Source organism: Kryptolebias marmoratus, linkage group LG21, assembly GCF_001649575.2.
Source record: "Kryptolebias marmoratus isolate JLee-2015 linkage group LG21, ASM164957v2, whole genome shotgun sequence".
NCBI classification, from domain to species: domain Eukaryota; kingdom Metazoa; phylum Chordata; class Actinopteri; order Cyprinodontiformes; family Rivulidae; genus Kryptolebias; species Kryptolebias marmoratus.
The window spans coordinates 14015169-14039295 of NC_051450.1; the positions used below are offsets into that span (position 1 = coordinate 14015169).

The 24127-nt window shown below is 38.9% G+C and overlaps 3 protein-coding genes across 8 annotated transcripts in view; all 3 read left to right on the forward strand.

Moving 5' to 3' along the window:
* esyt2b (extended synaptotagmin-like protein 2b) overlaps positions 1 to 1826 on the forward strand; it is a 38351-nt gene extending 36525 nt beyond the window's left edge. For all 5 annotated transcript variants that reach the window (XM_025003875.2, XM_017406795.3, XM_017406796.3 and 2 more), the window contains 3 exons: positions 121 to 226; positions 604 to 653; positions 757 to 1826. In XM_025003875.2, the coding sequence (XP_024859643.1) occupies positions 121 to 226; positions 604 to 653; positions 757 to 826 (226 nt within the window). In that variant the 3' untranslated portion in view covers positions 827 to 1826. The remainder of the gene's footprint in view (positions 1 to 120; positions 227 to 603; positions 654 to 756) is intronic.
* A 199-nt stretch (positions 1827 to 2025) lies between these two features.
* On the forward strand, positions 2026 to 13512 carry ncapg2 (non-SMC condensin II complex, subunit G2). 2 transcript variants are annotated; one of them, XM_017406393.3, is made up of 27 exons: positions 2027 to 2133; positions 2349 to 2476; positions 4196 to 4351; positions 4572 to 4686; positions 4971 to 5128; positions 5296 to 5430; positions 5512 to 5606; positions 5686 to 5842; positions 5944 to 6036; positions 6121 to 6246; positions 6337 to 6516; positions 7273 to 7425; positions 7576 to 7798; positions 7902 to 7999; positions 8400 to 8570; positions 8645 to 8715; positions 8806 to 8959; positions 9038 to 9211; positions 9306 to 9422; positions 9948 to 10094; positions 11221 to 11320; positions 11484 to 11677; positions 11829 to 11963; positions 12609 to 12712; positions 12798 to 12904; positions 12984 to 13083; positions 13195 to 13512. In XM_017406393.3, exons 2-27 carry the CDS (start codon positions 2399 to 2401, stop codon positions 13244 to 13246), a joined length of 3393 nt encoding a protein of 1130 aa, XP_017261882.1. In that variant the 5' UTR covers positions 2027 to 2133; positions 2349 to 2398; the 3' UTR covers positions 13247 to 13512. The 2 variants fall into 2 exon arrangements, with proteins under 2 accessions (XP_017261883.1, XP_017261882.1); XM_017406394.3 differs by lacking the exon at positions 2349 to 2476 and having other exon boundaries at positions 2026 to 2133.
* Positions 13513 to 14763: 1251 nt separating this feature from the next.
* Positions 14764 to 24127, forward strand: part of ptprn2 (protein tyrosine phosphatase receptor type N2) — a 121401-nt gene continuing 112037 nt past the window's right edge. The window contains exon 1 of the mRNA XM_017406697.3: positions 14764 to 15067. Within this exon, the coding sequence (XP_017262186.1) occupies positions 14983 to 15067 (85 nt within the window). The 5' untranslated portion in view covers positions 14764 to 14982. The remainder of the gene's footprint in view (positions 15068 to 24127) is intronic.

Here is a 24127-nt window from a genome sequence, read left to right on the forward strand (position 1 = left end):
TTCTGAATGATTTCCTTCAGTGCTGTGTTTGTTTGTCGAGTTAGAAACTCATGGGAATATAACTTTGTTGGAAAATGTGTGTGTGTGTGTGTGTGTGTGTGTATGTGTGTGTGTTTGCAGGTTTGAATTTAGTGTATCTATGGTGGAGCTCCACAGAAGAACTCTGGATGTGGCTGTGAAGAACGGAGGAAGCATCCTGTCAAAACACAAAGGTCTTTTGGGAAAGGTAACACCTATATGTTTTTAATTTAAGCCTTTAGTTGCGATGATCTTTTTATTAAAACAGCACAAACAGCAAAACTGAAATCACACCATTTGAGAAAAACTTGTGACTAAAAAACATTGAAGAAAACATTTTCTGTTAATTCATTATGTCAGAAAAAACAAAACAAATTTTTTAGAGCACAGAAAAATGAAAACAAACGTTAAAAAATATATCAAGAAACTAGAACAAACTGTATTTAAAGATATTTTTTGCTGTTTTAGAAATTATTTATCTGTAGTTTATAGTTTGGATGTTCTATTTTTTAAGTTGTGGTGTTTATTTTATTGTTATTGTTTCAAACCTTTTGTTAAAAAAGTCTTCCTTTCTTGCCATTGTAGGTGTTGGTAGATTTAAGTGGGGAAGATATATCAAAAGGATTAACACAATGGTAAATATGCATTTTCTTGCACTTTTTACAATATTTAGTGATTTAGAGCGGTTAAATGTATTGTTTCTAACTCAACATATACTGTTTTTATTTTGTATTGCAGGTATGACTTAACTGAAGATGGTTTATCATCTCATGGCTTTAGAAGAAGTCAAGAATCCCTCATCACTTAAAGGAACCACCTTTTTGCTCTAAAATAGTTATCTGGCTCATCTGAGGGCACATTAAGCTTTATTTATGTAATTTTAAACAATTTACAGGAATCAAAACAGCATGTAAGACGTTTTTAATTTGTGTTATGAGTTCATTATGAATTGAAAAAACTGTTTTATAACGTGCTGAAACAAACTAACTGCCTTGTCTTTGTTTTCAGTGTTCCCTGTAAATATCAAGATGTTTCTATATAAATATATCAACCAATTGCAACAAGTTTCAACAAATTGCAGGGGTTTTCATGCATTATGTTTCCCTAAGGGAAATTTTATAAAAATCTGTCCAAATTATTTGAAATTTCTGTTCAGATTGTTTTTACGAAATGTGAAATATTCTTTTTTTTTCTTGTTTGCGAAAACTAACCAAAGGAATAGGTTCAAGTGCAAAGTAGGTTTGAGTAGCAGTTTTTCTTTTGTTTCAGATTGTTTTTTTTTGTTTTTTTTTATGATGCTCTGCAGTGTTATTTGATTGTTTACCTCTTGGTCTTCATGCCTGTTTAAAAACATAGAATGCATGTATGCAAATTCTGAAATGTCCTCACGCTATTTTAGGGATTTGTACAATATTTGTAGTTATATTTATTTCAGATACTGAAATGGGGCATTTTAGAGCTATGAACAAGTGCTGTACACTACAGAAATTGTGATAAAGGATACTTGAATAGCGGTTTGAGTGCTCTCAATCCAAATGTGAGTCATAAAACAAAAGAAGTATAAACAAAGACAATAAGGATTGCATTTTATTATCATGCTGCAAAATGTGTTAATATGCATCTCTGTCTATATGCTTGTATATGTTTTGCAATGCAGTGTAAATGTTTGAACAATGCATTTTTGTCATCTATCCTGTGCCTTAAAAAACCCAAGATGTGATTTTTTTTTTCCTTTTTAATTATCATTATTTCAAAAGATCTGATGCCTCGTGACTTTCTATGAATAAATTGGGTTTTTTTGAAAAGTATTTTGTTGTTTTTTATCATTCCAATAGACATTTTATGTTAGAAATATTAAACCACTTGTGTAAATGCCCTGCAGGACCAAAAGTGGAATATCAGATTATAACACAGGAAAGATCTAATTTGTGGTGATTTGTCGCCATCAAGTGGTCATTGTTAATAATAACATCTTTGTGATAACGCCAAAAACTGACGTTCGACGTCATGACGTAAACAGTATCCAAATTTGCGCGGGTTCACTACTGAAATATCAGGTTGTCATTTTCCTTTTTCCGGCTCCCGTAAAACCTCCCGAAAAAGGGAACAGATTAAGTAAGTTTATTTTTATCTCATATTTTAACGACTTTAAATCTATCCGTGAATCTTGTGCAGCGAACAATGTGAGATTTAAGTTATACAATTATAAAGAAATAACACTTTAACGTTAGCGTCCGACGGGCAGCCATGTTTGTTTTGATCTCATTTCGGAAATAATGCTGCTGGGTGAATGTAAACAGTCTCTAAAGTTACTGAATGTTTTGTCGCAGGTCTACTTTAAATATTCGGGTTACTTCCCATCGCTTGGGGACTGTAAATCATGTCCAAGCGAGAGACGTTTTTAGAAGCTGTTTGCAAGGAAAATGTCGAGGACTTCCTTCGCTTTATCCAGCTTCATGTAAGTAACCGTCTGCTGCTATTTTATATAGAGTGGATTTAAAAACACTATGTAATACAGTAAAATAGATCTTCACAGTCATTCGAAATCTAATGATCTGCCTCATTAGTTGCAGCAATTTCAAAAGTAAAGCATATCTTTTAATACTAATAGTTAAAGTGTGAAGAATTTTAGTGGAGATAAATGTAAAATTCAAGTCCTAGACATGGGAAATAACTCTTATTGTTGAGTCCTATTACATTACAGAGTCTCAATAATTCAAGTAGGTCTTTTATTTATAACATAAGAAAATCAATCAAAGAGGTTCATGTGCAATTAAATTAGTTTTATTTAGGTTTATTTTAACAAGGACTATATATGCAACAGTGGTACAAAACAAACGATGTAACTGTTGTTTTGTACTTTTAAAGGGTTTTAAGCTTTAGAAAACTACTGATCCAAAAGGCTAAACTTTTAAAATCAAGCAGAGAACAAATAAGAGCAGAAGACAAACATGACACACGGAGGAGAAAAGTATTACCTGATATATTCGGTGTTCACATATTTGTTTTGTTCTTTGAGACATAGTTTTCCCAGAGGATTAAAGCTATAAAACTGGTTTTAGTTTATTTTTTTAATGCTGATGTTAAACTATTCCAAATCTGAAGATCTTAAAACAAAAAGAAAAATGTTCATATTTGTAATAGTTACACAAAAAGTTATCTAATTGTGGAGTTTTAATTGTCAATTGAAACAAAGGGCTAAACAAAAGATCATGTAAGTTACTTTTAGCGTTTATCATGACTTTTACTCCTCATTTACTCACCATTGAAATACTATTTATTATGATTTTCAGTTAAGCTACATTTATGTAGTGCAAAATAATCTCAGGCTATTTTACATAACTTTACCAAAACGTACTCAATAATTTATTTTCTTAAAGTGCTCAGGGGCCTGACAGCAAGGAGGAAAATCTGTATTTTATTTGGCCTAAACCTAAGACAGTACAGACAGCACAGAGATGCTGGTTTTAAAAAAAAAGACAGGAAAGAACTAGGCTAGATGAGTTAATAAGATGCAAATAAATGCAAGCAGAGCCGGAGAGACATCCCCAGCTGCCTGTAGCAACTTCATTAAGGAGTGTATCAGGTTTATATGAGCCAAACTAAACTAAAAGGATAGTTTTACAAACAATCTGTAGCATAAAATTAATCTCCTACTTACCAAAAATTTGCTTACAGGAGATTAGCCTGATAGCTGAAGGTCTTGTTGACAGTTCGCCACATCCAGAAAGTAAAGTGCTCTTTTTGGGATAATATAATTTATGTGTAATATTTGGTACATAATATTCCAGAGTTTATTCTGTGGAGCCAATGAAAAGAAACCATTATAAGTGAAATATTGCCTTTTTTGTCCACATTTCTTATAGTTGTCACTGCAGCATTTCGTATCTGTAAAATTATTTCTGAGAATTCAGATTCTTTTGTGTGAACATTCCACCCAAGAAATAACACAAAGCCTTTTCAGCTGCATTTTTCATTTTCAGTCAGTCTCAAAGATTTTAAATGTTCGAGTTTAATGGTATAACCTTGTTGAAATCCCTCTGAAGGATTTAAGGCCAAGGCAATGCCATTCAGAGTATACTGTCAAACACAAAAGCTGAAGTTTCTTGTGAATGTGGCTGTGGATAACACGCAGCTGTGATTTCAAAACTGTGCTTCTGTCTGTGCCGCTGAGCAGAAGGACAAAACGGAGCCTTTTGATGTGGAAGAGGTGGTGCAGGAGATGTCCAGGGAGCAGCGAGAGGCTCTCTGGAGGAGACTGGGGGCACTCCTTCGGGCCGTCCTGCTGGAGTCGCCTCCCGAGCGCTGGGGGGAGGAATCAGCTGCAGACCCTGTGAGTCACTTCAGGTGTCTTTGCTGTATTTAACGCTCAAATCACGAAGTCCTGCCTGCATTTTGTGAGCGTTTCCTACAACAAAACCTTTCTTTGTACGAGTTGAAATGAACCCTCTCTTTTGTCAGAAAAGATGAGGCAGCCTACTTCTGTTAGGTCTGCTGTTTACATGATGCTGTTGTATCGATTGATTTTTATTTCTCGACATCTTATCTCTCAGAAACAAGTCATGGCTGTTGTGGACGGTGTGACGTTCGTGGCCACAGTCTCTCTGAAGGTTTTACAAGATGGTGACACCTACAGTCCACTTCTAGAAATTGCCCACAGTCTTCATGGTGAGTGTTGTTTTTTTGTTACCAATCTATTTTTAATTTAAGAAATTAATTTGTTCAAATTTATTAGATTAATGTCAGTTGTTTAGACGTAAGTATCAACTTTTAGGAAAACAAAACACACAGGGTTTTTTTTTTTCTTATTTTATTTAGAAATATTTATCCCTAAAGGTTCCCTTATTACTCCTAAAATCACAACTTGAATTTATTTATTTTTTACTTCTGGACTGTATGTTGGCGTTGAAGGGAATCTTTCCGATGGTTTCTGTTTTGTTTTCATCCCTCAGACGTTCTGGTGTCACTTCCCGTGTCAGAGGCTCCGCTGCAGCTCCACGTTCAGGTTCTGTTCGAGGCCTGGTGGAAGAAAGGGCTGCAGGAGAGGGAAAAGTTCGGTCGCGCCGCGTTCCTCGTCTCCCTGCAGAAGTGCTTCATCTTAAAGAAACCGGTCGGTGTCCTCCAAATTAGCCTTTGTTACAATCCGTGGTGTCTTCCAGGCCAGAGGAAAGTGATGGTGGCAGCTGCGAGAGTCTGTTCAAAACCAACAACCTTTTAAGAAACTGAAGATGGGGTTTATCAGTATCACTTTGTTTTTTTTTTTGTTTTTTTTTTCAGGGTTCCGAGGTTCAGAGAGTGTGGAGCCTCCACAATGTGCTTTTGAGTCTGGACTACGCGTTAGAGGACAACAATCAGATAAACGACTTGCTGCTTCAGTGCTTTCACCGTCCTACTTTCATTAGGAACGATGACGTGAGTCGAGTCTGTTACTGTTACAGTCGTGGCTTTGTCCTTGAGCTGTCAGCCTCACGGACGTGTACATAATCATCACAGGGGAAGCGGTTCCTGGTGTTTCTCTTCAGCTGGAATGTTGATTTTATCTGGGTTATTCACGGCACCATCAAAAACCAGCTGGAGTTTTACAACAAGTATGAGAGATACCTTAAAACTCAGTCACGCAGTTCAGTTTTGGGTGCGTGCTAGTCATTCCACTTTTATTTTTTTCAGGATCATAACTGCTCACATCGCTGAGATCTACTTCAGAGCGTGGAAGAAAGCTACAGGGGATTTCCTGGAGAAGATTGAGAGCTTGTGTATTCAGGATTTTATGCAGAATGCAATTTTTCTTCAAAGAGTGTCGCCTGTTTATGTCAAAGTCCGACAAGTAGGCTCCTGAAGAAGCTTTAATTATACTTTTTTCATAGTTTTAGTCCATATTTGCTTACAATCTGTGTTGATGTTCCTGTTGTGTTTGCTTTCATGTAGATTGTGAGCTATTTTCACTCAAGAAAGGGCTGTCACAGCGTGGACAAGATGCTCTATAATCTCTACAAGCCCATACTCTGGAAAGCTCTCAGTGTATGCAGACATAAGTTACTGTTTTCATGCTGGTATTATGGCATCGTTGTAGTCTAATGTCATACTGTTTGGTTCTGTTTTCAGGTTCCTAACTTTGAGGTACGTGCAAATGCCACTTTCCTTTTCACTCAGGCCTTCCCAGTCCATGACCCGGAGCAAAGCAGCGAGAATATAGACAGGAACATTCAAAAACAGCTGGACATGACGATGGTCAGTATTTAATTAAGAAATGTAGCCTCGCTTTTGCTGCGAGGAAGCAGAAAATGAACTGTTTGGAACAAAAATCTGCGCTTTGCTCAGGGCCTCCTTGATGACCCTCACCCCACAGTGCGCTCCCACGCCATCCTGGGGGTTTGTAAGATCCTGGCTAAGTGCTGGGAGCTCCTCCCGCCGACAGTCATCACAGACTTCCTGAAGAAGCTGGTGGTGGAGCTCGCCGCTGACTGCAGCTCCCCTGACGTCCGCTGCTCGGTCTTCAAGGTAACAAACGTTACGACTCCCTGCTCCTGTCTTGGAATTGAAATGATGATTCCCCACCTCTGCTGGGAAATACTTTTTCTCAAATATCAAATATAACAACTGTGGTGGGTTTTAAATATTTTCAGTGAAGTTTACAGAGTTTAGGAGTTTAAATGCTCTATTTAGAAAAAATCTAACATATAGTTCTACCTGTGGAGAAGGTTATCTACTTGCTTGTTTAAAGTCCTTAGGTGTTTTATTTCAATATTGCTTTTTAATGTTTTGTAAACTTTTAAAATCACATAGCTATTAACTGAATAACACTCGTAAACACTAGCTTCATAAACATTAGCTTCATAAACATTAGCTTCATAAACATAAAATTGATATGTATCCAAAACCAATTACATTTGTGACAAATGGCAAAAAAAAGGACACCATTTAGTTTACAGATTTTTTTAGTTTAATAGTATTTTGTATTCATAAAATAAAGCCAAATATGTCTATTATGTTATATTTTCTTTTAAATAAATATGTATGTAAGATAAATATTGACTTTGCATCAAATTTTATGAAACAGTTAATATTTAGTCACACATTAACACATTTACATATGGCTTTGTCTTAGGCATGCCTCTTAATCATAAAAATGAAGAAAAGAAACAAATTTTAAGATGTTATTTGTAAGTGTTTGGTGTTTTTGACATTCTCTTTTTCCTAAAATAACCCAGGATCAGTAAGTACGTACAGGAGCCTTCATGATATTTTTCCCCTCAGTGTTTGCCCCTCGTCCTGGACAATCCTCTCAGCCACCCACTGCTGGAGAAACTCCTGCCCACTCTGAAGTACAGCCTCCACGACAAATCGGAGAAGGTCCGCACTGCTTTCCTTGACTTGCTTATCAAGGTGAAAGCCGTCCGTGCTGCCAAGGTACTTTGTTCTTCTTGCTTCTTTTGAATCATTAAAACACACTTCATGTTGACTGTATTTATTATCTAAAAATTGTCCATCCTTTCCATTTCTTGTAACAAATCCAGCTGTAATCTAACCAAATTATGTGCTTCACGTGCTAATCTGCAGTTCTGGGACGTGTGTAACATGGACCACCTCCTGGCCCGGCTGGCTATAGACTCCCATTCAGTCTCCAAGCGGGTTGTCGAGCTGCTCTTCAAGTCCTTCTTCCCTGTCAATGAGTCGGAGAGGGAGTGGTGCTGCCGCTGCATCACCCTCATCCAGATGAACCCCATGGCTGCCAGGAAGTTCTACCAGCACGCTCACAAACATACAGCACCCACTAACATAAGTAGGTGCAAACTGATTAGACGGAAAAGAAAATTATTGCATTTATATGTTGCGTTTTCTGTATTTTAAGATTTGTCACATGCATCATTTTGTTTCCTCTTCAGTAAAGTTTATGTTGGCTATTCGACGCACTCTGAACAGCTGCATCCAGGTGGACTGTGACGTGACTGAAAACAATGACAGCAACAAGGAGAACAGCATGGTAAGGACGATTTAACAGAGATTAAAGAACAAATAGAGTTAGATCTTTGGAACAGGGCAAAAAGTTTGGAAATGATCACATTTAACCTGAATATATGCTTTAAAATATTTAACTTTTTAATTTATAGGAACCTTCTTTTTGTTGTCATTAATGTTGTGTATTTTAAGCAGAAACGCTTTTTCGAATTTCTGTGTTTTTAAAATTTTTCTTCAAATATTCAACCCCATCTTTTACTAATGCAGGGCTAATTATGTTATATAGCACAAGTGGCAGCACAACAAACAGAGGAAGCACTAATCTCAACAATCAAATATATCAGTTGTAATCAAATATATGTTATTTTTATCAGTCCAATAATTTTTTTTAAATTCAGGCTGTCTATACTTTTGACATTCGACAGGGTGGACCTGTTGCGTTGGGACAAGACATGGCTGTTGTGGCCAGTTTGCTGGAGGTCGTGGTCATCCTGTGGGGAAGTGTCAAGAAGGCGCTGAAACAAAACGAAGAGGCGCACAAGTACACTGCCGCTAAGTTTGGAAACGTCATGGCCAAGTATTTCCAGGCTTTTGAGGTACTTTAGCTTCGCTGCATTATTTATTTATTTTTTTTTAAGAAAGTTATTCCAGATGTAAAATATTTTTCCAGGATGATCGATGCGTTGCTCCTCTTATACAATTGGCCTCCTTTATGCCTGCGGCTGCTGTTCCAACATTTAGGTGAGCAGAAATGTGTTTTTTTGTTTGTTTTGTTTTTTTTAATGTCACTTATTGTAGCTCCTTTAACCTGTCTCCGGTTTCTCGTCCTAGCTGTGGGGTCCTGTCCAAACTGAGGAGGATGGACCCGGGAGCTGCTCCGGCCCAGTTCAGCGAGCTGCTGGACTGCATCTGTGGCTGGGGCCAGGCTTCTGACGTTCTCGAACTGATCACCGACTGGCTCACAGAGTCCCTTCCCAAACAAGGGGTCAGCCAACACGATGTCTTCAGTTTGGATGTCGTTTCTCAGACCTCTTGTAAAAGTTTCCTTTTTTCCCAACTTCAGGAGAATGCAACTAAAAGCAGGAAGGTGCGTATTCAGGAGACTGTGGAGGCCAAACCAGACCTGGCCCTGGCCTACCTGGAGTACCTTTTCAGCCACACTTCTACACGGGAGCAAGTCCTTGCTCTCGGTCAGGGGCCTCTGAAGGAGCTCCATACAGTCCTAGGGAACTGGAAGGTACAACAGTGAACTATTTTTATGTGTTTTTTTTAAATAGATTTGCTTTTACGCTTTGAATTAACTGAAGTTTTATAATTGTTTGTCTTGCCAGTCAGTGCTGTACACTCACCTTCGCTCGACCACAGAAGACCCTCAGCATCCCAAAACAGAGACGGCACTGAAAGCCTTTACGTACCACGGCCGTCTCGGTGCACATCTACAACACAACGTAAGCCTCCACGTTCAGTTCGCATCTCTTCTCGTCCCTGTTCTCCTCGTTTTGTGCTCACAAGTTTCCCAACACTGTCTTGTTTTGCATTTCGGAAGTCGCAAGTTTTTGTAACAAGGCGCTGCCAACTCTAGTTATGAATTTTAAACGAGTGCTCCCTGTAATATCAAGGGATTTGAGTCTTTGCTGAATTGGAGTTGACAGGAAACTGTCTAGACTTTTGGTAATTTGGCTCTAAGTTAAAGCAAAAACAGTAGAAAAGGCCAACAAGTCTCCTCTCCTCCCATGTCTTTTTTACTAAAAGATTACCAGCAGATTAATAGATAATGACACCAGTCATTAGTCAGATTTTTCCTTTTTCTCGGCAGCTACTCTAACAGTTTCTTTTTGACACATTCCTCCAGATGACCGACTTCTAAGCCAATTTCTCTCTGGCAAGGAGCCTGCTCCTTCTGTCTTTAACTGCAAGACAAGTTAAAGTAGAAATGAAAGTAGGCATTGTTTTTTTTTTCTTCCATTTCCCAGCTGACAGAAGGTCGAGACTACCTGCTCTCTCTGGAGCATGTGGCAGCGTGGGTTACAGACAGGGTGCTGCCCTTTTTCACTAAACCTTTAAGTGATGATGGTGAGGACTCTGAGAGGTCTCAGCAGCTAGCCACACAGATAACAGAGGTGAGTTTACAACAAACGTTACTCATTACATGGCCTCAGAAAGCCTGTTCTTATGTTGTGACATCCACTTTCATTAGGAGACTGTAACAATCAAAAGACATGCAGTTTTCAATAAACCCCTCCAGACATTTATCGTTACCGAAGCTGTAATACTTTGTGTTTATTTCAGCGAGTGTCTCATCTCTGTAGTAGAGATAGAAAATCCTTTCCTGTCACAAAGTATGATTTAGGTTCACGTGATGGATAACAGAATCCGCTGCTTCTGCCGTGCATAAAAAGCAAATCTTTTCTCACATTATACAACCAACAGGTTGTTCTGTCACTTTTAAAGGAGCACCAATATCAATCCAATTTAAAATCCTGGAAGAGGATAATACGAATAGATGGCGTGTCGTGTTTCTATGATCAGTTACGTGGTTGGAAAGTCACACCGAGCTCCACAGATTCTCAGCAGGCAGATTAAATCACATCTCTGTTTGGTGGAAGAAAAGCCACCTTTGATTTTTATCGGACTCACTTTGGCTCCAGTACATAGCCTGGATCAAGATGAAACACACAGTTATCTTGTTATCCTGAATGTTTGGTTGCCTCCCCCTCCTCCTTTTGGGACTCTCAGTTCTGCTCCATAAATTTAGAATCTTCATTGATTTTTCTCCTCCGTTACACACAAACACACGCACACACACACACACACACACACAGAGTACATGTCTCCTCCTGCTCATCACACCAGGCTGAAATGGGCTCATTTTCATCACCACATTGTTGCTGCAATCAGATGTTGCATATGATTACACAAGTGTTGGCATTTTGGGGTGTGCATTTTAAGCAAAAACGCTCTTCGAATTTGTTCGGTAATGATTCAGTTTTCTGTCTTAAGAATATTTTAATCTCGGCTGTTGCTTTATGAGTTAGGACTGCTGCCTGTTTCGTTAGAGCGATGCACGTATTCTGACAGAAAAGCTGAGCTCACCTGTGTTCATAGTTTCCGTTTTATGATCCTCTCAAAGGAAACTATGATGGCAGAATAGATATTAAATAGTCAAATTCAACCTATTTTAACTCAGACCTCATCTCTACTGACTGTTCATATTTGTTGTTTTGTTTGTTATGATTATTTTACCAGAGCTTCCTCGCAGTGTGCCGGGACGTTTTGCTCGTGGGCTTGGGCGACGAGACATTCAAGGGTCAAATCCTCCACCTGTGCTCACTCGTCCTCCTCTCAGGTCAGCTTTTTTGTGCCGCTGGTAAAGTGAGAGGAAGTCTGAATAAAGAGCGTTTATTTCACTTTGCTGTAGCTCTGTTGCATCATCCTGCAAATCCCAAGCAAATCACATATAAGTGAAGGTGCCAACGAGGGGAATGGGGGGGCTTCTTTTGTGTTTTCAGAGTCGGGCTACGTGTGCATCCCTGCAGTGCTGCCAATTTTGAAGGAGGCGGCAAACAGCTGCGTACCCGGTGATAATAACCAAGATCGGGAGAATCAGGAGGATGTCATCTTGGGCGTGGTGGCCAACATTTTCCAAAAGATTATAGAGCTGTTAGCACGCCGACTCAGGAAAGAACCAGAGGAAGGAAAGCTGGTATGATATAATTTATTTCCTAACCCTTCCCTTGTTCTCTTAGTATGAGCCATAAATAGCAGCCTGTCGAGCTAAAACCCTTCTTCAGGAGTACTGTCGTTAACAGCTTCCTGTGCTGCTGCTTGTGTTATGAATCTGTTTCCCTCTTTAGCTCTGCCAGTCTGCTGTTCCCGGCCTGACTGATTTCCTCCAAGTGGCACAAATGTGGGACGGAGCACCTCTCGGCGGCGTCTTCTCTACTCTCTTCGCCGTCATCATTGTGGAAAAGAGACATTTGCTTCAGAAGGTACCAGGGAACTGGAGCAATAAGAAATGGCTTAATCTTTATTAGAGGCTGACCGATTGATCGGTCGGCTGATTAATTAGGTCGATTTATTTTTGCATACTTTTAAAAGCATTCGACATCAGCCAAATCTGAGCTTACTGAGCTGATTCTCAGAGCCTCGCCTGTGAGCAGCGGTGTTCTTACACGTTTGTCAATGTGTTTCCCATTATGGGGTACAACACCAGCAAATCCTAAAGGATATGTAGCTAACTTTTAAAACAACAGTGTTGTATTTGCAGGGAACATAATAAGGATCTAAGTCATATCTTTCAGAACCTTATATATTCCATAGGTTAGATAGAAAAGGCTACTTTTAGAGAGAAAACATGGATAAATTTATGTTGGGAAATGCTTTCATAAAATCCAGGAGATTGTGTTCTGTATGAATATAAAAATGTAATATAAGTGCCAAAAACCAAACATTCATGCTGCGCTGATTTCTACAAACCGACATCGACCTTTGAAAACCCCTCCAGCCGAGACATCATTTATCTGTCCTGTTTATGTTTTTGAGCAAAGCAAAGCGAATCTAATTTTAACCTGTTAAAATTTAAATGACATGCAATTATCAGTGCCTTATCAGCTGCTGTGTTTGTGTTTTTAAAGCTGACCCATCCTGAGGAGGTAATCGTCCCACAGTCGGTGGAAGACATGCCTCCTTTGTCCAGCACCCTGCTGTCCATCGTCCTCAAATCCCCCTCTATCACCAGGTATACGTCTTAGAACTTGCACCAGGTCCCAGTTCTTCTTGGCATTAATATATTCTGATGGTAAGTTCCCGCATGCTTCTTTCAGGTCGTTCTTAGAAGAGATCGTCTCGTCTCTGGACTCGGACGCCATCAGCAGCCTCACCGAACTGGCGGCCGTTCTGCACGTCTTGGCCATCATCAAACACAATAAACGTTTGTTTTTATTTTGTAGCCTCAACATCCATTTCAAGGTTTACAGTTTGTGTTTATAAAAGAAATCTCTTTTCATTAGGAGGATGGTCCAACGCTGGCCTGAAGAGCGCCGCTGTGTCGGTGCAGCAGCAGCTTCACAAACATGCCGTCTCATCTGTGGACAGAGGAGATGTCCAGAGGTGAGCAGGAGAGAATTTGATGTTTTTTGTTCATTCAGTCTGATAAAAGGTGAATAGTTTTTGTCCTATGTGAGCCATAGCAACTAACCTTGTCGTCATTGTCCCCCACAGGGTTATCTATGAATCTTCAGTGAGGACTTTGAATGAGATTCTACATTTATAAGGATCCCTGAATCTAAAGAAATGTCTTTGTGTTGTGTTTTCTGAAAAGATGCCGTAAAGGAGAGCTTACATAATGTATACATACGCACTCAATATGAATCTCGTGTAGACGTGTTGTTCTTTAAAGCTTTCATTCTTCACTGCTCTCATTTATATATACATATATATTTTTAAAGATGCTCATCTGTGTTTGTATATGTGTTGGTTTGTCAGCTTGGAATCCGTGTTTTGCTACTAATTTCAATAAAATGAACTGTGCCGATCGGCTCAGGCGTGGCGTTTTCTTGCCTGTACGGTGCTTTGCAGAGTAATGACGGCGCAACCAAACAATGCATCATCCTCTTGAGCTTTTCGTTCCTGAAGGCGAACGGCTTCTGATTTCAATTTATAAACTGTGACATTAAATCAAAGGTCCTGGTTTCAGGAAAGCAAAAGCAGAGGCAGACATTATTCATCGGGGAGCAGGAGCTACTATACATCACGTCCTGTTTTTCTTACAACTCCTGCTCATTTTGAATTTCCCCCAAAGTTCCTTTTTTTTTGTTAATATTTCTGCTTCATTTTCAAAGCCGAACAATATCCAGGATACGCCGCACTATTTATTTCTGTCAGCCAGAATATCCTGCTGTTAAAATATGTTGTTTATGATACAGAACAAGCAAACAGCTTTTTATATTTCAGTTTTCAGAATGTGACTAATTGATTAGCTTCTTTGATCTGATGCCTCCATTTCTGAAAGAAAAACAAAATGTGTGCAGCATGAGTCAGCAACATTTTTTTAAATATATATATTTAAATTACTAACTCAAATACTACACAACTACTTTTCTACGATATATAACACTGTGCAAAAGTTTTTAACTTTTGAGATTACAAGAAAGTAACTTTTTTTGGAAGATAAACATTCCCAAAGTTTGGTTCGGAGCCCGCTTTGGGCAAGTTTTTATTCTTGAGCTGATATCTAGAAAAAAGTTACTTTAAAACTGACTGCATAAAACATTTTTTAAAATGCCATAGTTACTACAGAAAGTAAATCAGGTAGTTATAAATAGATAACATTGTTTTTATACAAGCTTTTTCAGCTGTTTCTTATTACTTTTACAGCCTGTGCTGACCTTCAAACTCAAAATTACCTTTATTTTTTTCTCTAAAAAAGGTGTAATTTCTTGATAACTTGATATGTGTACTTTGTTCCACTGTTAATACAAATATGGGTGTATGAGGTTTGCATATCATTTAATTCTGGTTTTATTTAAATTTACAGGAGGTCCCAACTCTGTCAGGACTCTGGTTGTGAAACCTGAAGCTGTGTTGCAGTGATTTTTTATTTTTATGCAGCATGTGGGACATTTAGCCACTGAAGAGGAAATCCAGCCAGCTTTTTTTTTTGTTGCGTTCATAGTTCTTCCATCCGTGTCTCCATCAGTCTGTTGCTTCGTGCATCATCCCTCCTCAGTGTGTGTGTGTGTGTGTGTGTGTGTGTGTGTGTGTGAGCCTGACGTCAGTAACTTAAGGAGGGGCTCCTCTCCTCTCCGTCAAGCTGCTGGTCGCTGTTTGTGGTGCTGAAACGACAGCCCGCTCCGCGCAGCCTGCCTCTCATCTCTCCCTCCCGGTTTCCGCAGCATGCTGCTCTGAGAAGCCACCACCACCACCACCACCCACCCTCCGAGCTCCACGACCCGCGACTCCGCCGTCCAGACATGCTGTTTTAGCCGAAGATGGATTAGGAGGAGCGGTATGGATTCACCGTGGCGTCCCGTCCTCTTGGCTGCATTGGCCGTCAGCCTCTGCTCCTCACCTGCCCTCGGAGACAGGCAATTCGGTAAGCAGTTTTGCCTCGTTTCTTTCCTCCTTTAGGGGTCTTTTTTTAGTTTCTGTTTCTACCTTCCCTAGCTGGGGACACACACACACTCACTCACACACACGTATATTTATGTAAACGTTCAGTGTCTTTTGCAAAAGTTCAGAAAATCTCAATCATTTGCTCGCCGTCGCCAAAAGTTGTGTGCATGCAAAGGTGCAGCATCCATCAAGAAAAGTTACGTAATCTCTCAGGCCTAATGGACAAAATGTTTCCTCTGGGACCCTTTTTTTCCCTCCATTTGGACATCTGAATCCCATCTCTCCTCCCTCATTTTACATCCATATTACCAGTATCAGATTTACCCTCATTATCCTCAAATAAGAAGCGTGTTTTAAGCCTGTTTAAATGTTTCACACTGTCCATATGCCTCTCAGGAAAAATCCCCGTTTTATATTCAGACTTGGTGTTTCCATTAAGGTGAGGGAGGGCAATAATGTCATCTTCTGTGTCTGTTACCAAAATATCTCATGACCCACTGCACGGATTTTTATGAAACTTTAAGACAGAGATGATTGGATGTATATCTACAAGGGATTAACATTTGGAGTCAACCTGATTCAAGATGGCTGCCACAGCCAACTGACCCCAAAAAACACAAAAATGGCTGCAACTCAGTCAATTTTATAGATATCGATGTAAAACTTTGGCGTGGTAGTAGCCGAGAATCATCCCCAACAAATATTCTGAGCACTTACAGATTGCAAAAGATTTGTGTTTAAAATTTTTGCCATTAACTTTTTGAAGTCAACTGTGTCTGTTAGCAAAATATTTCATGAACCACTGAATGGATTTGAATGAAATGTTCAGGATGTAATCACTGGATGTACTTCTACAACTGATTAACTTTTGGAGCCGACCTCAGTTAAGATGGCCGCCACAACAAGCTGCTCCTAGAAAACCCAAACGTGTCTATTGCTCAATCAGTTTAACAGATATTATACTTAAATTTAGTGATCGTAGTAGCTGAGAGTCATTCACAACACATAGAGCACTACAAGATCTCTTATGCATGAGACACATGCGTCTATCGTCATTTACAAGGTTTGACCAAAATAGTAATGTCTATGTACAGTATACCATCATCACAAGTTGAGCTAGTTTAACACTCTGACATAAAAGGCGGCAGGTGATATGCATTCTTTCAAGGCATGCCATGTCTTTTATTAGCTTGGATTTGTTCTCCACAACACTACTGTGATGTGTGTGTATATATATATATATATATATATATATAATGTGTGGCACATGACCAAACCCTACAGAGCGTCGATTGTAGGAATCATCCTTACAACTAGAGTCGTTTATGAGAATCTCCTCAGTTCTCACTGCTATTTTTATTTCTTTTTTTTTTTTTTTACACTTCTTTTCACGCCTCATGATCTGCAGCCCGAGCACACACGGCAATAAACTTTTATCATGAGCAAATATAGGTTTCCGGCTGGCTGTAAAGATCTGTGATGATTCATACCTCCAGACACAGAGCTGCATCACATTCGATATATATTTAGAAACAGGAGGGTGTCCTTTCCTTTTTATCAGCATGTATGTTTTTTTTTATCATCTAACAGAACTCTCTGTAATCTGTGCTCTTCAAGGCGATTAGATCTGTTGATACACTGGAATAAATCAAGGCCAGGCGTTAACAGTTTTTTCTTGCGTATGTTTCTTCTTGCAAAGTGGCTAATTTGTGTATCAAAACACCTGTTAATGAGACAGAACTTACTCCCCCTGTGCATCTTTCTTATCTAATTGTTAGACTGTATCTGTTTGTTTCAAACACTAAAGTCTGTAATGTGAAGGACTCTCCAAAATGCCTCGGAACATTCTCGAGGGTTCTCCGTTTCCCTCTTGTGGCGGTCTTGTTGCTTAAATTTGAACACGTTCAAAAACTAACAAATTTTCTCACAAAAAAGTGGCAAAGTTGTCGTCGGCGTCTCGAGCCCGTGCCGAACTCGTTCCATAATTCTTTAAAGCGTTACAGGGAGCTTTCCTATAGCAGAAAGTATTTGAGGCCGCAGCCCTGAATGCTAAATAATAATTATTAAAAACTGCTCCAAATCTGCCTGTCTCCATTTTAAAAGTGAACTCCAGTAGATTCAATCATAAACGAGGGGGCAGCTGCTGAGGTGGGTACGATGTGGGCGGATTTGGGCAACAAAACAATGTGCACGGCCAAGAATACAGTTTTGCACGTCGGTCATGATTTTCAAAAAGAAACTGAAAAATATGACCGAACAGTTCGCTGGTGACTTGGTTGCAAACGCTCAAAATTCGATTAGACTGCAACTGAAAATCCACACATTTTCTCACAATTTTCTCATAATTTTAGCATCCAGCAGTGGCAGCCCAGTGAGATACAGGCTTGAGTCCTGAGTAAACTCCTGCTAGCATTAAGAAGAAAGGCAAAATGATATCTCTGCTTTCGAGACACGTTTTTTCACTTTTTTTCGACACTGCCTCTAAAACACATTAAAGATCGAATCGTGTTAATGAGACATATAAACACGGTTTGTGATTATATGCCAGTTTTTCAGTAAACTAGAAGCAGTAACACAGCTAAATGTTTCTGAAATGTGGACTGTTAGCCCTCGTTGAGGAAAAGTTCATTTTGCTGAAAAGCTGAATCCTGTTCTCGCCCTTCTTTAGCATCTACAGTTGATGGGAGGTGTAATATGTGCAGCTTACGATAAGAATAAACCAAAACGTTAATGTTACAACCATATTTTTCCTATTTTTCTCATCTTGTAGGAAAATCACTGCTGAATTATTCTAACTCCTTAGCATTTTTATAAATTAAAGAGAAGAGGCAAAAAAATATGTATTTAATTAAAGGCCTGGCATTCCTTAAAGAAATTCAAATTGCCTGATACTTTTCATGTCACAGTTTTATGTTGAAAAACGACAGAGTTGTAGTTGTTTAAGTCAAACCTTGAAAATAACATCGGCACAATCTCATAATATTGCAAGAAGTCATTCTCAGAGTAAATGTTGTGAAAGACCCTCAGCTACTACCACACAACCACAAATCTTTAGCACAATATTTGTAAAAGTGTGGTAGCCATCTTGAATGGGGTCAATTAGTTCTTGAGGTACATTTTTAATGATTATTTCCTGAAAATGTTATTAAAATTAGTGAGATATTTTGCTAACAGATGGACAAAGTTGACTCTAAATACAGTAGTTAAAGGCAAAATTTAAAATAAAAATGTGTCACAGTCTCTTTCCGCTCATAATATGTGTTGGGGATCAGTCTCAGCTACTACCACACCAAATTCTAGGTTATTAATGTGCCAAATGAACAGAGTTATAGCCATTTTTGTGTTTTTGTGTTTTGGAAGCTCAGTTAGCTTTGGCAGCCATCTTGAATCAGGTTTACTCCAAAAGCTAGCCAACTGTAAATGTACATCCAATGATTACTATCTGGAAGTTTCATACAAATTTGTTTAGTGATTTGAGAGATATTTTGCTAACAGACACAGACAAAAAAAAGTAATATCACCCTTTCCCCTTTTGGCAACAAGAGATAATAAAGAATTAAAAGCTTTTTCTGCAACCTTCGTATAAAGAGTGCTGGCAGGTTATTACCTTGTTTAAACTAAGTTACAGAAAGCGTAATTTGAATAATGAATATATTGACTACAGACTAGTGTTTAGCCAATGGAAAAATTGCAGAAATTGATTTTGTTCTGCTGCAACACTTCAGTGCTTTGCACTCAGAATCCCTCTCAGGATTGTTGTTAAAATTCTGTTCAGCATCTCTTTTCTGTTTGCAGAGGTTTGGCAGTGCTCTGAATCCCAAATAACAGCTACCGAAAAGCCCACAGCCTTTCGAATGCTCAGCCATGCTTTACCTGCAAGGTTAGGATTTGTTGATAAGAGGCATGTTTTTCTGTAAGCAATACGGATAATGATCGGTGTAATAAAACAGGACTTACACGTACACGATTACGAAACGGAAAGCGTATGAATGTGGCTTTTATCATGTTCCCAAAACAAGGAACATAGAGATTAGACTGAGCCCACAGTTTAACTGTGAAACTAAATCTTGTGTATTGATTACGTTGATCACCGAAAGCTTTAAGAGATTCTGCCCCAGCTCACTTAAATCAAATTTATAGTAACAACGTCGTTTTACACACCGATTCAGAGGCATGACAGGCGATGGCCTCTCATCTCCAGTGTGTAACAGAAGACATGATGTTTTAAAGCTCAGCAATTGAGTCTTTTTATTGCAAATGATTTTCAGCAGCCACCTCCTAACATACCCAGACATGGTAGATTTGATTCATAGGCTTCTTTGCTTTATCTGTTTTGCCACAGGCCTCTTTCTTTCAATAGAGTTTATGACTGAGAGGGGATGATAAATATCCTACAGGGGTTCTAAATCATTTGTGGGAAGGGAAATATGCAAGGATTTAGTACATGTTCTATCATAGTGCAGGTTATGACCAGAAGACTGTTAATCCTGTTATGTGACAGATGTACATGGCATATTTTAGGCAGTTTTTGTCATCTAAATAAGTAGTTCTCAAACTTCTCATAGCAACCTCAGAAACTAAGCTCTCCGAGTACCACGTATTGTTATAGAGATTAAAACCTGTGGTAGAGGGTTACAAGCTTAAATTCATATCTGGCATAAATGAGCAAACTGGCCTAACACCTGGTTGAAGAAGGGTGCAGTTTAAGACGTGATGGTTCCATGCTTTCATTGCTGAGAATGACACCATGTACGTTACAATCCTGGCTCTTTTGCTCCACAGTAACTGAATACAAATTTCAGATAATTTGAATCAAATTTCCTCCCTGCTTTGCACTTTTTGTTGCAAGCATGCCGTAATTATCATCCACCAGTTTCCACAGGGCTTCTTGAAATGGTCTCCATTGCATTTTATTTTATTTTATTCGTGTATATTTACTTTTTGAGTGATTTCGATTTGGAGCCAAGATTGTAATTTGCTTAAACGCTTCATGTTTTGGGCTATCTCTGCTTTTTAGATTCATGTCCCAGTTCAGTTCGTGATGGTTAATTAACTTTTTAATTTAACTTGTAAACAGTTGATAATAAAATTCCTTCTGAGTACCACTAAAAGGATCTTGAGTACCACCAATGGTACTTGTACCACAGTTTGAGAATCATGAATCTTAATAATAAGAATATACTGTTTATTATACAACATTAACTGTCTTAGTTATGAGACTGACGTTGACTTTTTAGCTCTAACCCCAAATTATAGGTAATTACTATTCAGCTGGCATGAATTGATCAGAAAAACATATTAGACCTACTGATATTATTAAAGATGGACAAAGTGTCTTGGCCTTCTCTTGTTCAAAATTGAAGACAAAATGTCTTTTTTGGGGGGGTGTTGTCATGCTGTATTTGAATAAAAGTCCCACCTACACATGCTCCCAAGTCACTAACAGGTTGTGATACTGTCACAAACTTTTCTTTAGGCCTCAAATAACCAACTTAAACTAAACGAATGGAAGAAATGCACATTTGGACATACAGCAACAAAGGAAGAACTACACGAATCAACAAAACTCAACACCTAAAAAAAATTATGTGAAGTGTATTTTTAGTTTTTAGTTGGAAAATATGGCGTTTAATTACACGGAAAGGCTTGATTTAAAAATTGTTTTGCAGGCAACCATTAGGGGGCACTCACCATTTGTGGCTTCAGCTTCTGGGTTTGGGTCTTGTCTGTTGTTATAATTATATATAAGTATTTCGATGGTTTGACCAAGTGAAAAAATTAACTTGAAGATGGCAAAAGTTACAAAATTAAGGAATCATTAAAAGCTATTGCAGTTAATTTAAAGAGGGATATAAACATTCTTCTTAACATCTTGTCACATTTACACTTGGTTGGTAGTTTATGGCATCATATTTAATTCCTTAAATTATTTTATACATGTATTTTAATGAACTAGAGCTCTATCTTACTAGGCGAGGGCTTGAGGAGTAAAAGAAAAAGATAGCTATTGTCTCATGAGGCATTGGGGCACTTTTAAATGATAAAAGTTGACTTTTTTGAGCAGCAAAAGTCTCTGATTACAATATAAATAAAGCCAAACCTGATCCAAGAATAAGAGCTAATAGATCTGCCAAACCAATATAGCCATTTCTCATACTCCCAGTAAAGGTCGCAGTAGATTCTTATTTATTTTTTTGCTTCTCTTGGGATGTCTGATTTAACTTGCCTGATGCGGTGAAGGGTCAGCTTGACGCAGCTAGCATTTAGTTCAGCTTTTATCGACACCTCAGACGAAGAGCTTTTCTAGAATTCTCCTAAGGCGTCGACTTAACAGCCTATTGGATGAGATTTTATTGTGCAGCACATCCCCTCATTGCTCGAGTGCAGAGTGGTAAATGAGCATTTGGTGTGTTATTTACAAAGCCTGTTTGCCAAATTAATAATCTCAACAGCTGCAGCAATCAGTATGAGAGTGATTGATCTACATTAGGAGTTTCTGCTGTCATCTGTTATTGGGTGTAATATTTGCCTGTTTATTCTTAATAATAAACAGCATACGGTGTAATAAAGTACCGCTTCTCAGCTGCACAATATCGACATGCAGCTGCAGAGCTCTTGTTTTTAGTGGCTCGGGGATACGAGAATGACAGCCTGATAAGCTATTCAAGTGTGACTGAAAATTGGGAGGAAAAATTAGACTTTTAAATTAGATGGGGGTTTTTTTAGTGATTTTTCTAAGTTAGTCATGGAAAATCTGAATGAAAAACAACCCAAAGGAGACGGTAGTTTTACGTCTTGGGGTGCTGGTGCAGCTGATGTGATTGCGAGCAAAGTGTGTGTTGTTTTTTTTTCTTTTTGTGATTCAAGAAATGCTCAGAGGAGTGTGTTGGGAAGAATAAAAACTTACTGTCTCTGTGTCCTACTTGACAGATATCTTGGGGAAAAAAAGGTCTGAGTTGTGTCTAACAGACATGTTAGACTTCTTACTGCTTTTGTTTTAAGGCAAACCTTTAAGTTATTCTGGGTTAAGAAAGAGGCTAACAAGGTTAAAATCTTAAGGCTAAGAATATTTTGTCAGTATTAAATCTGCTGATAAGTGAAGAGAATAAAATCAGTCTAGTTAGTTTCGGATGGGGAACATTGGGTTCTTGCATTCATGTGGATGCCACTTTGATGTCCTGTATCTTCTTCTGGATGGGAGGAGGTTGACTAGCACATGGGAGCAGTGAGAGAGGTCTTTCACAATACTGAGATCTATCTTCTTTTCTCTCCTCTTGAAAATGGTGTCAGAGGAGGGGAGCGAGAGCCCCGATGAGTCTCTCAGCCGTTCTCACCACAGGTTGCAGAATTTTCCAGTCTGTTACGCTGCAGTTGCCGTACCAAGAGATGATGCAGTTTGTCAAGATGTTCCCAGTGAAACGGTAAAAAGGTGGCTTCGAAATTCGCCAAATATTAGACAGACAGTTTTTTTTTTTGGCTCATTATTACCTTTCGACAGAGGAGGAGAAAAGAGTGGCTCTTTAGCTGCTTCCTCCCCATCGTTTCAAAGTTTAAATGAAACTGTTGTTAAATGGGTCAGTCTGAAGATCACCTCTGTGTTAGCAGAGCCAAACTTTAAAATGAGGGCAATAACACAGTCATTAGGATTCAGAAAAGGTGCATGTTGAGCACAAGAAATTATCAATGCAATTTCAGCTGTGATTAAAGCAATAGTGTTTCTGTATGGTCATTGGAAGATGCTGATTAATAATCGACACAGGAATCATCGTTGGAGGTGGTCAAGGTAAATTTAACAGAAAAGGTTTATTTATTTCATGTTTCTGTTCCTAATTTATCCCACTGCTGTGTGTGTTGTGTCACACATTAGCTACGTTTCTATTAGACTTGGCTTGGAGCCATTAAAATGCAATTAGTTTGCACGTCTTCATGGCCAGATCTAATCTACAGCTATGTCGACGGCTGACAGCAGTGGTGAATCCTGTCTTGTGTTAATAACTAGTTTATACGCCACAATTTCTTCACATCAACAGTGTAATGAACTGTTGAGGGGCATTAACCGCAAGCCCACTGAAGCCACATTTATTAATATTCTGCTTTAACACATGTTCACGGCCTCACAGTAGCTTTCTTCTTTCAGCCTTTTTGTTTTTGGCTTTTCTAAGTTGCACCAACTGTTGTGGTTCACGCTGACCTTCATTTCATCTGCACAGGCTTTTGCATAACAGGCAATTGTATTAAATAAAAGTGTTTTTTGTCAGCGTGTCAAGGTTTTCTGCTGTTCAATATTTGTTCTTAATCTTAACCTTCTCTGGATTTACATTTGAAGCACCCTTGAGCCCAGAAGCTCTGCAATTCTGCAGTTATTTGCTGTTTAATTGAGGTTCAAGTGGCAATTATAGGAGCTAAACTTTTATCCACATGTGGAGGACTTGATATTTTCTCTCTGGGTCAGGTTTGTGTTGATTCCCTTTGAGCTCCTTGAAACATTAGAAAGGGGACGCTAAGCCGTTTGACGTGCTCTGCTTCTGCACTTCAGCACTCAATCACACCTCAGATGAGGGAGTAAAATCAAATGTCTGCACCACTCAGAGCAGGTCAGTGAAAAGGTCAAGCCAGCCTATTTCTGGGTCCTCCGTTGCCGCAGTAATGCCATCTTTAATTCATGGCCGTTGTCTGGGCTGTCGCCTGGAGCTGGCAACTGAAGTGACTGAGAGTGACCCGCCTGACTGGGAATTCGGAAAGAATTGTGTTTGGTTACACTCCTGCAGATGTCAGGTGGTCTCAGGTGGTATCAGGTCCTCTTTTCAGTCACAATGACCTCAAATTTTTGTGCTTCAAGCTCCTACACAATATTCATGTTAAGGGCTTTTAGATTTATTCTCTGATGCATTACATTTGCCCTGAAGAAAAAGGTCTACTTTTTGGAAAGACACTCCTGCTGTCGTGCCAAAATTGAGGTAATATTTTAGTAATATTTCATTGTCATTGGACGGTAAATTAGAAATGTAGGAGCAATTTAACATTTGAATTGTTACTTCTG

Bases quoted from the DNA above. Each gene is read 5' to 3' on its own strand.
- ncapg2 (XM_017406393.3), top strand. From the start codon at position 2,399: ATGTCCAAGCGAGAGACGTTTTTAGAAGCTGTTTGCAAGGAAAATGTC. The intron at 5,843-5,943 runs GTAGGCTCCTGA...GCTTTCATGTAG, and splicing joins TTTATGTCAAAGTCCGACAA to ATTGTGAGCTATTTTCACTC. The intron at 8,000-8,399 runs GTAAGGACGATT...GACATTCGACAG, and splicing joins GCAACAAGGAGAACAGCATG to GGTGGACCTGTTGCGTTGGG.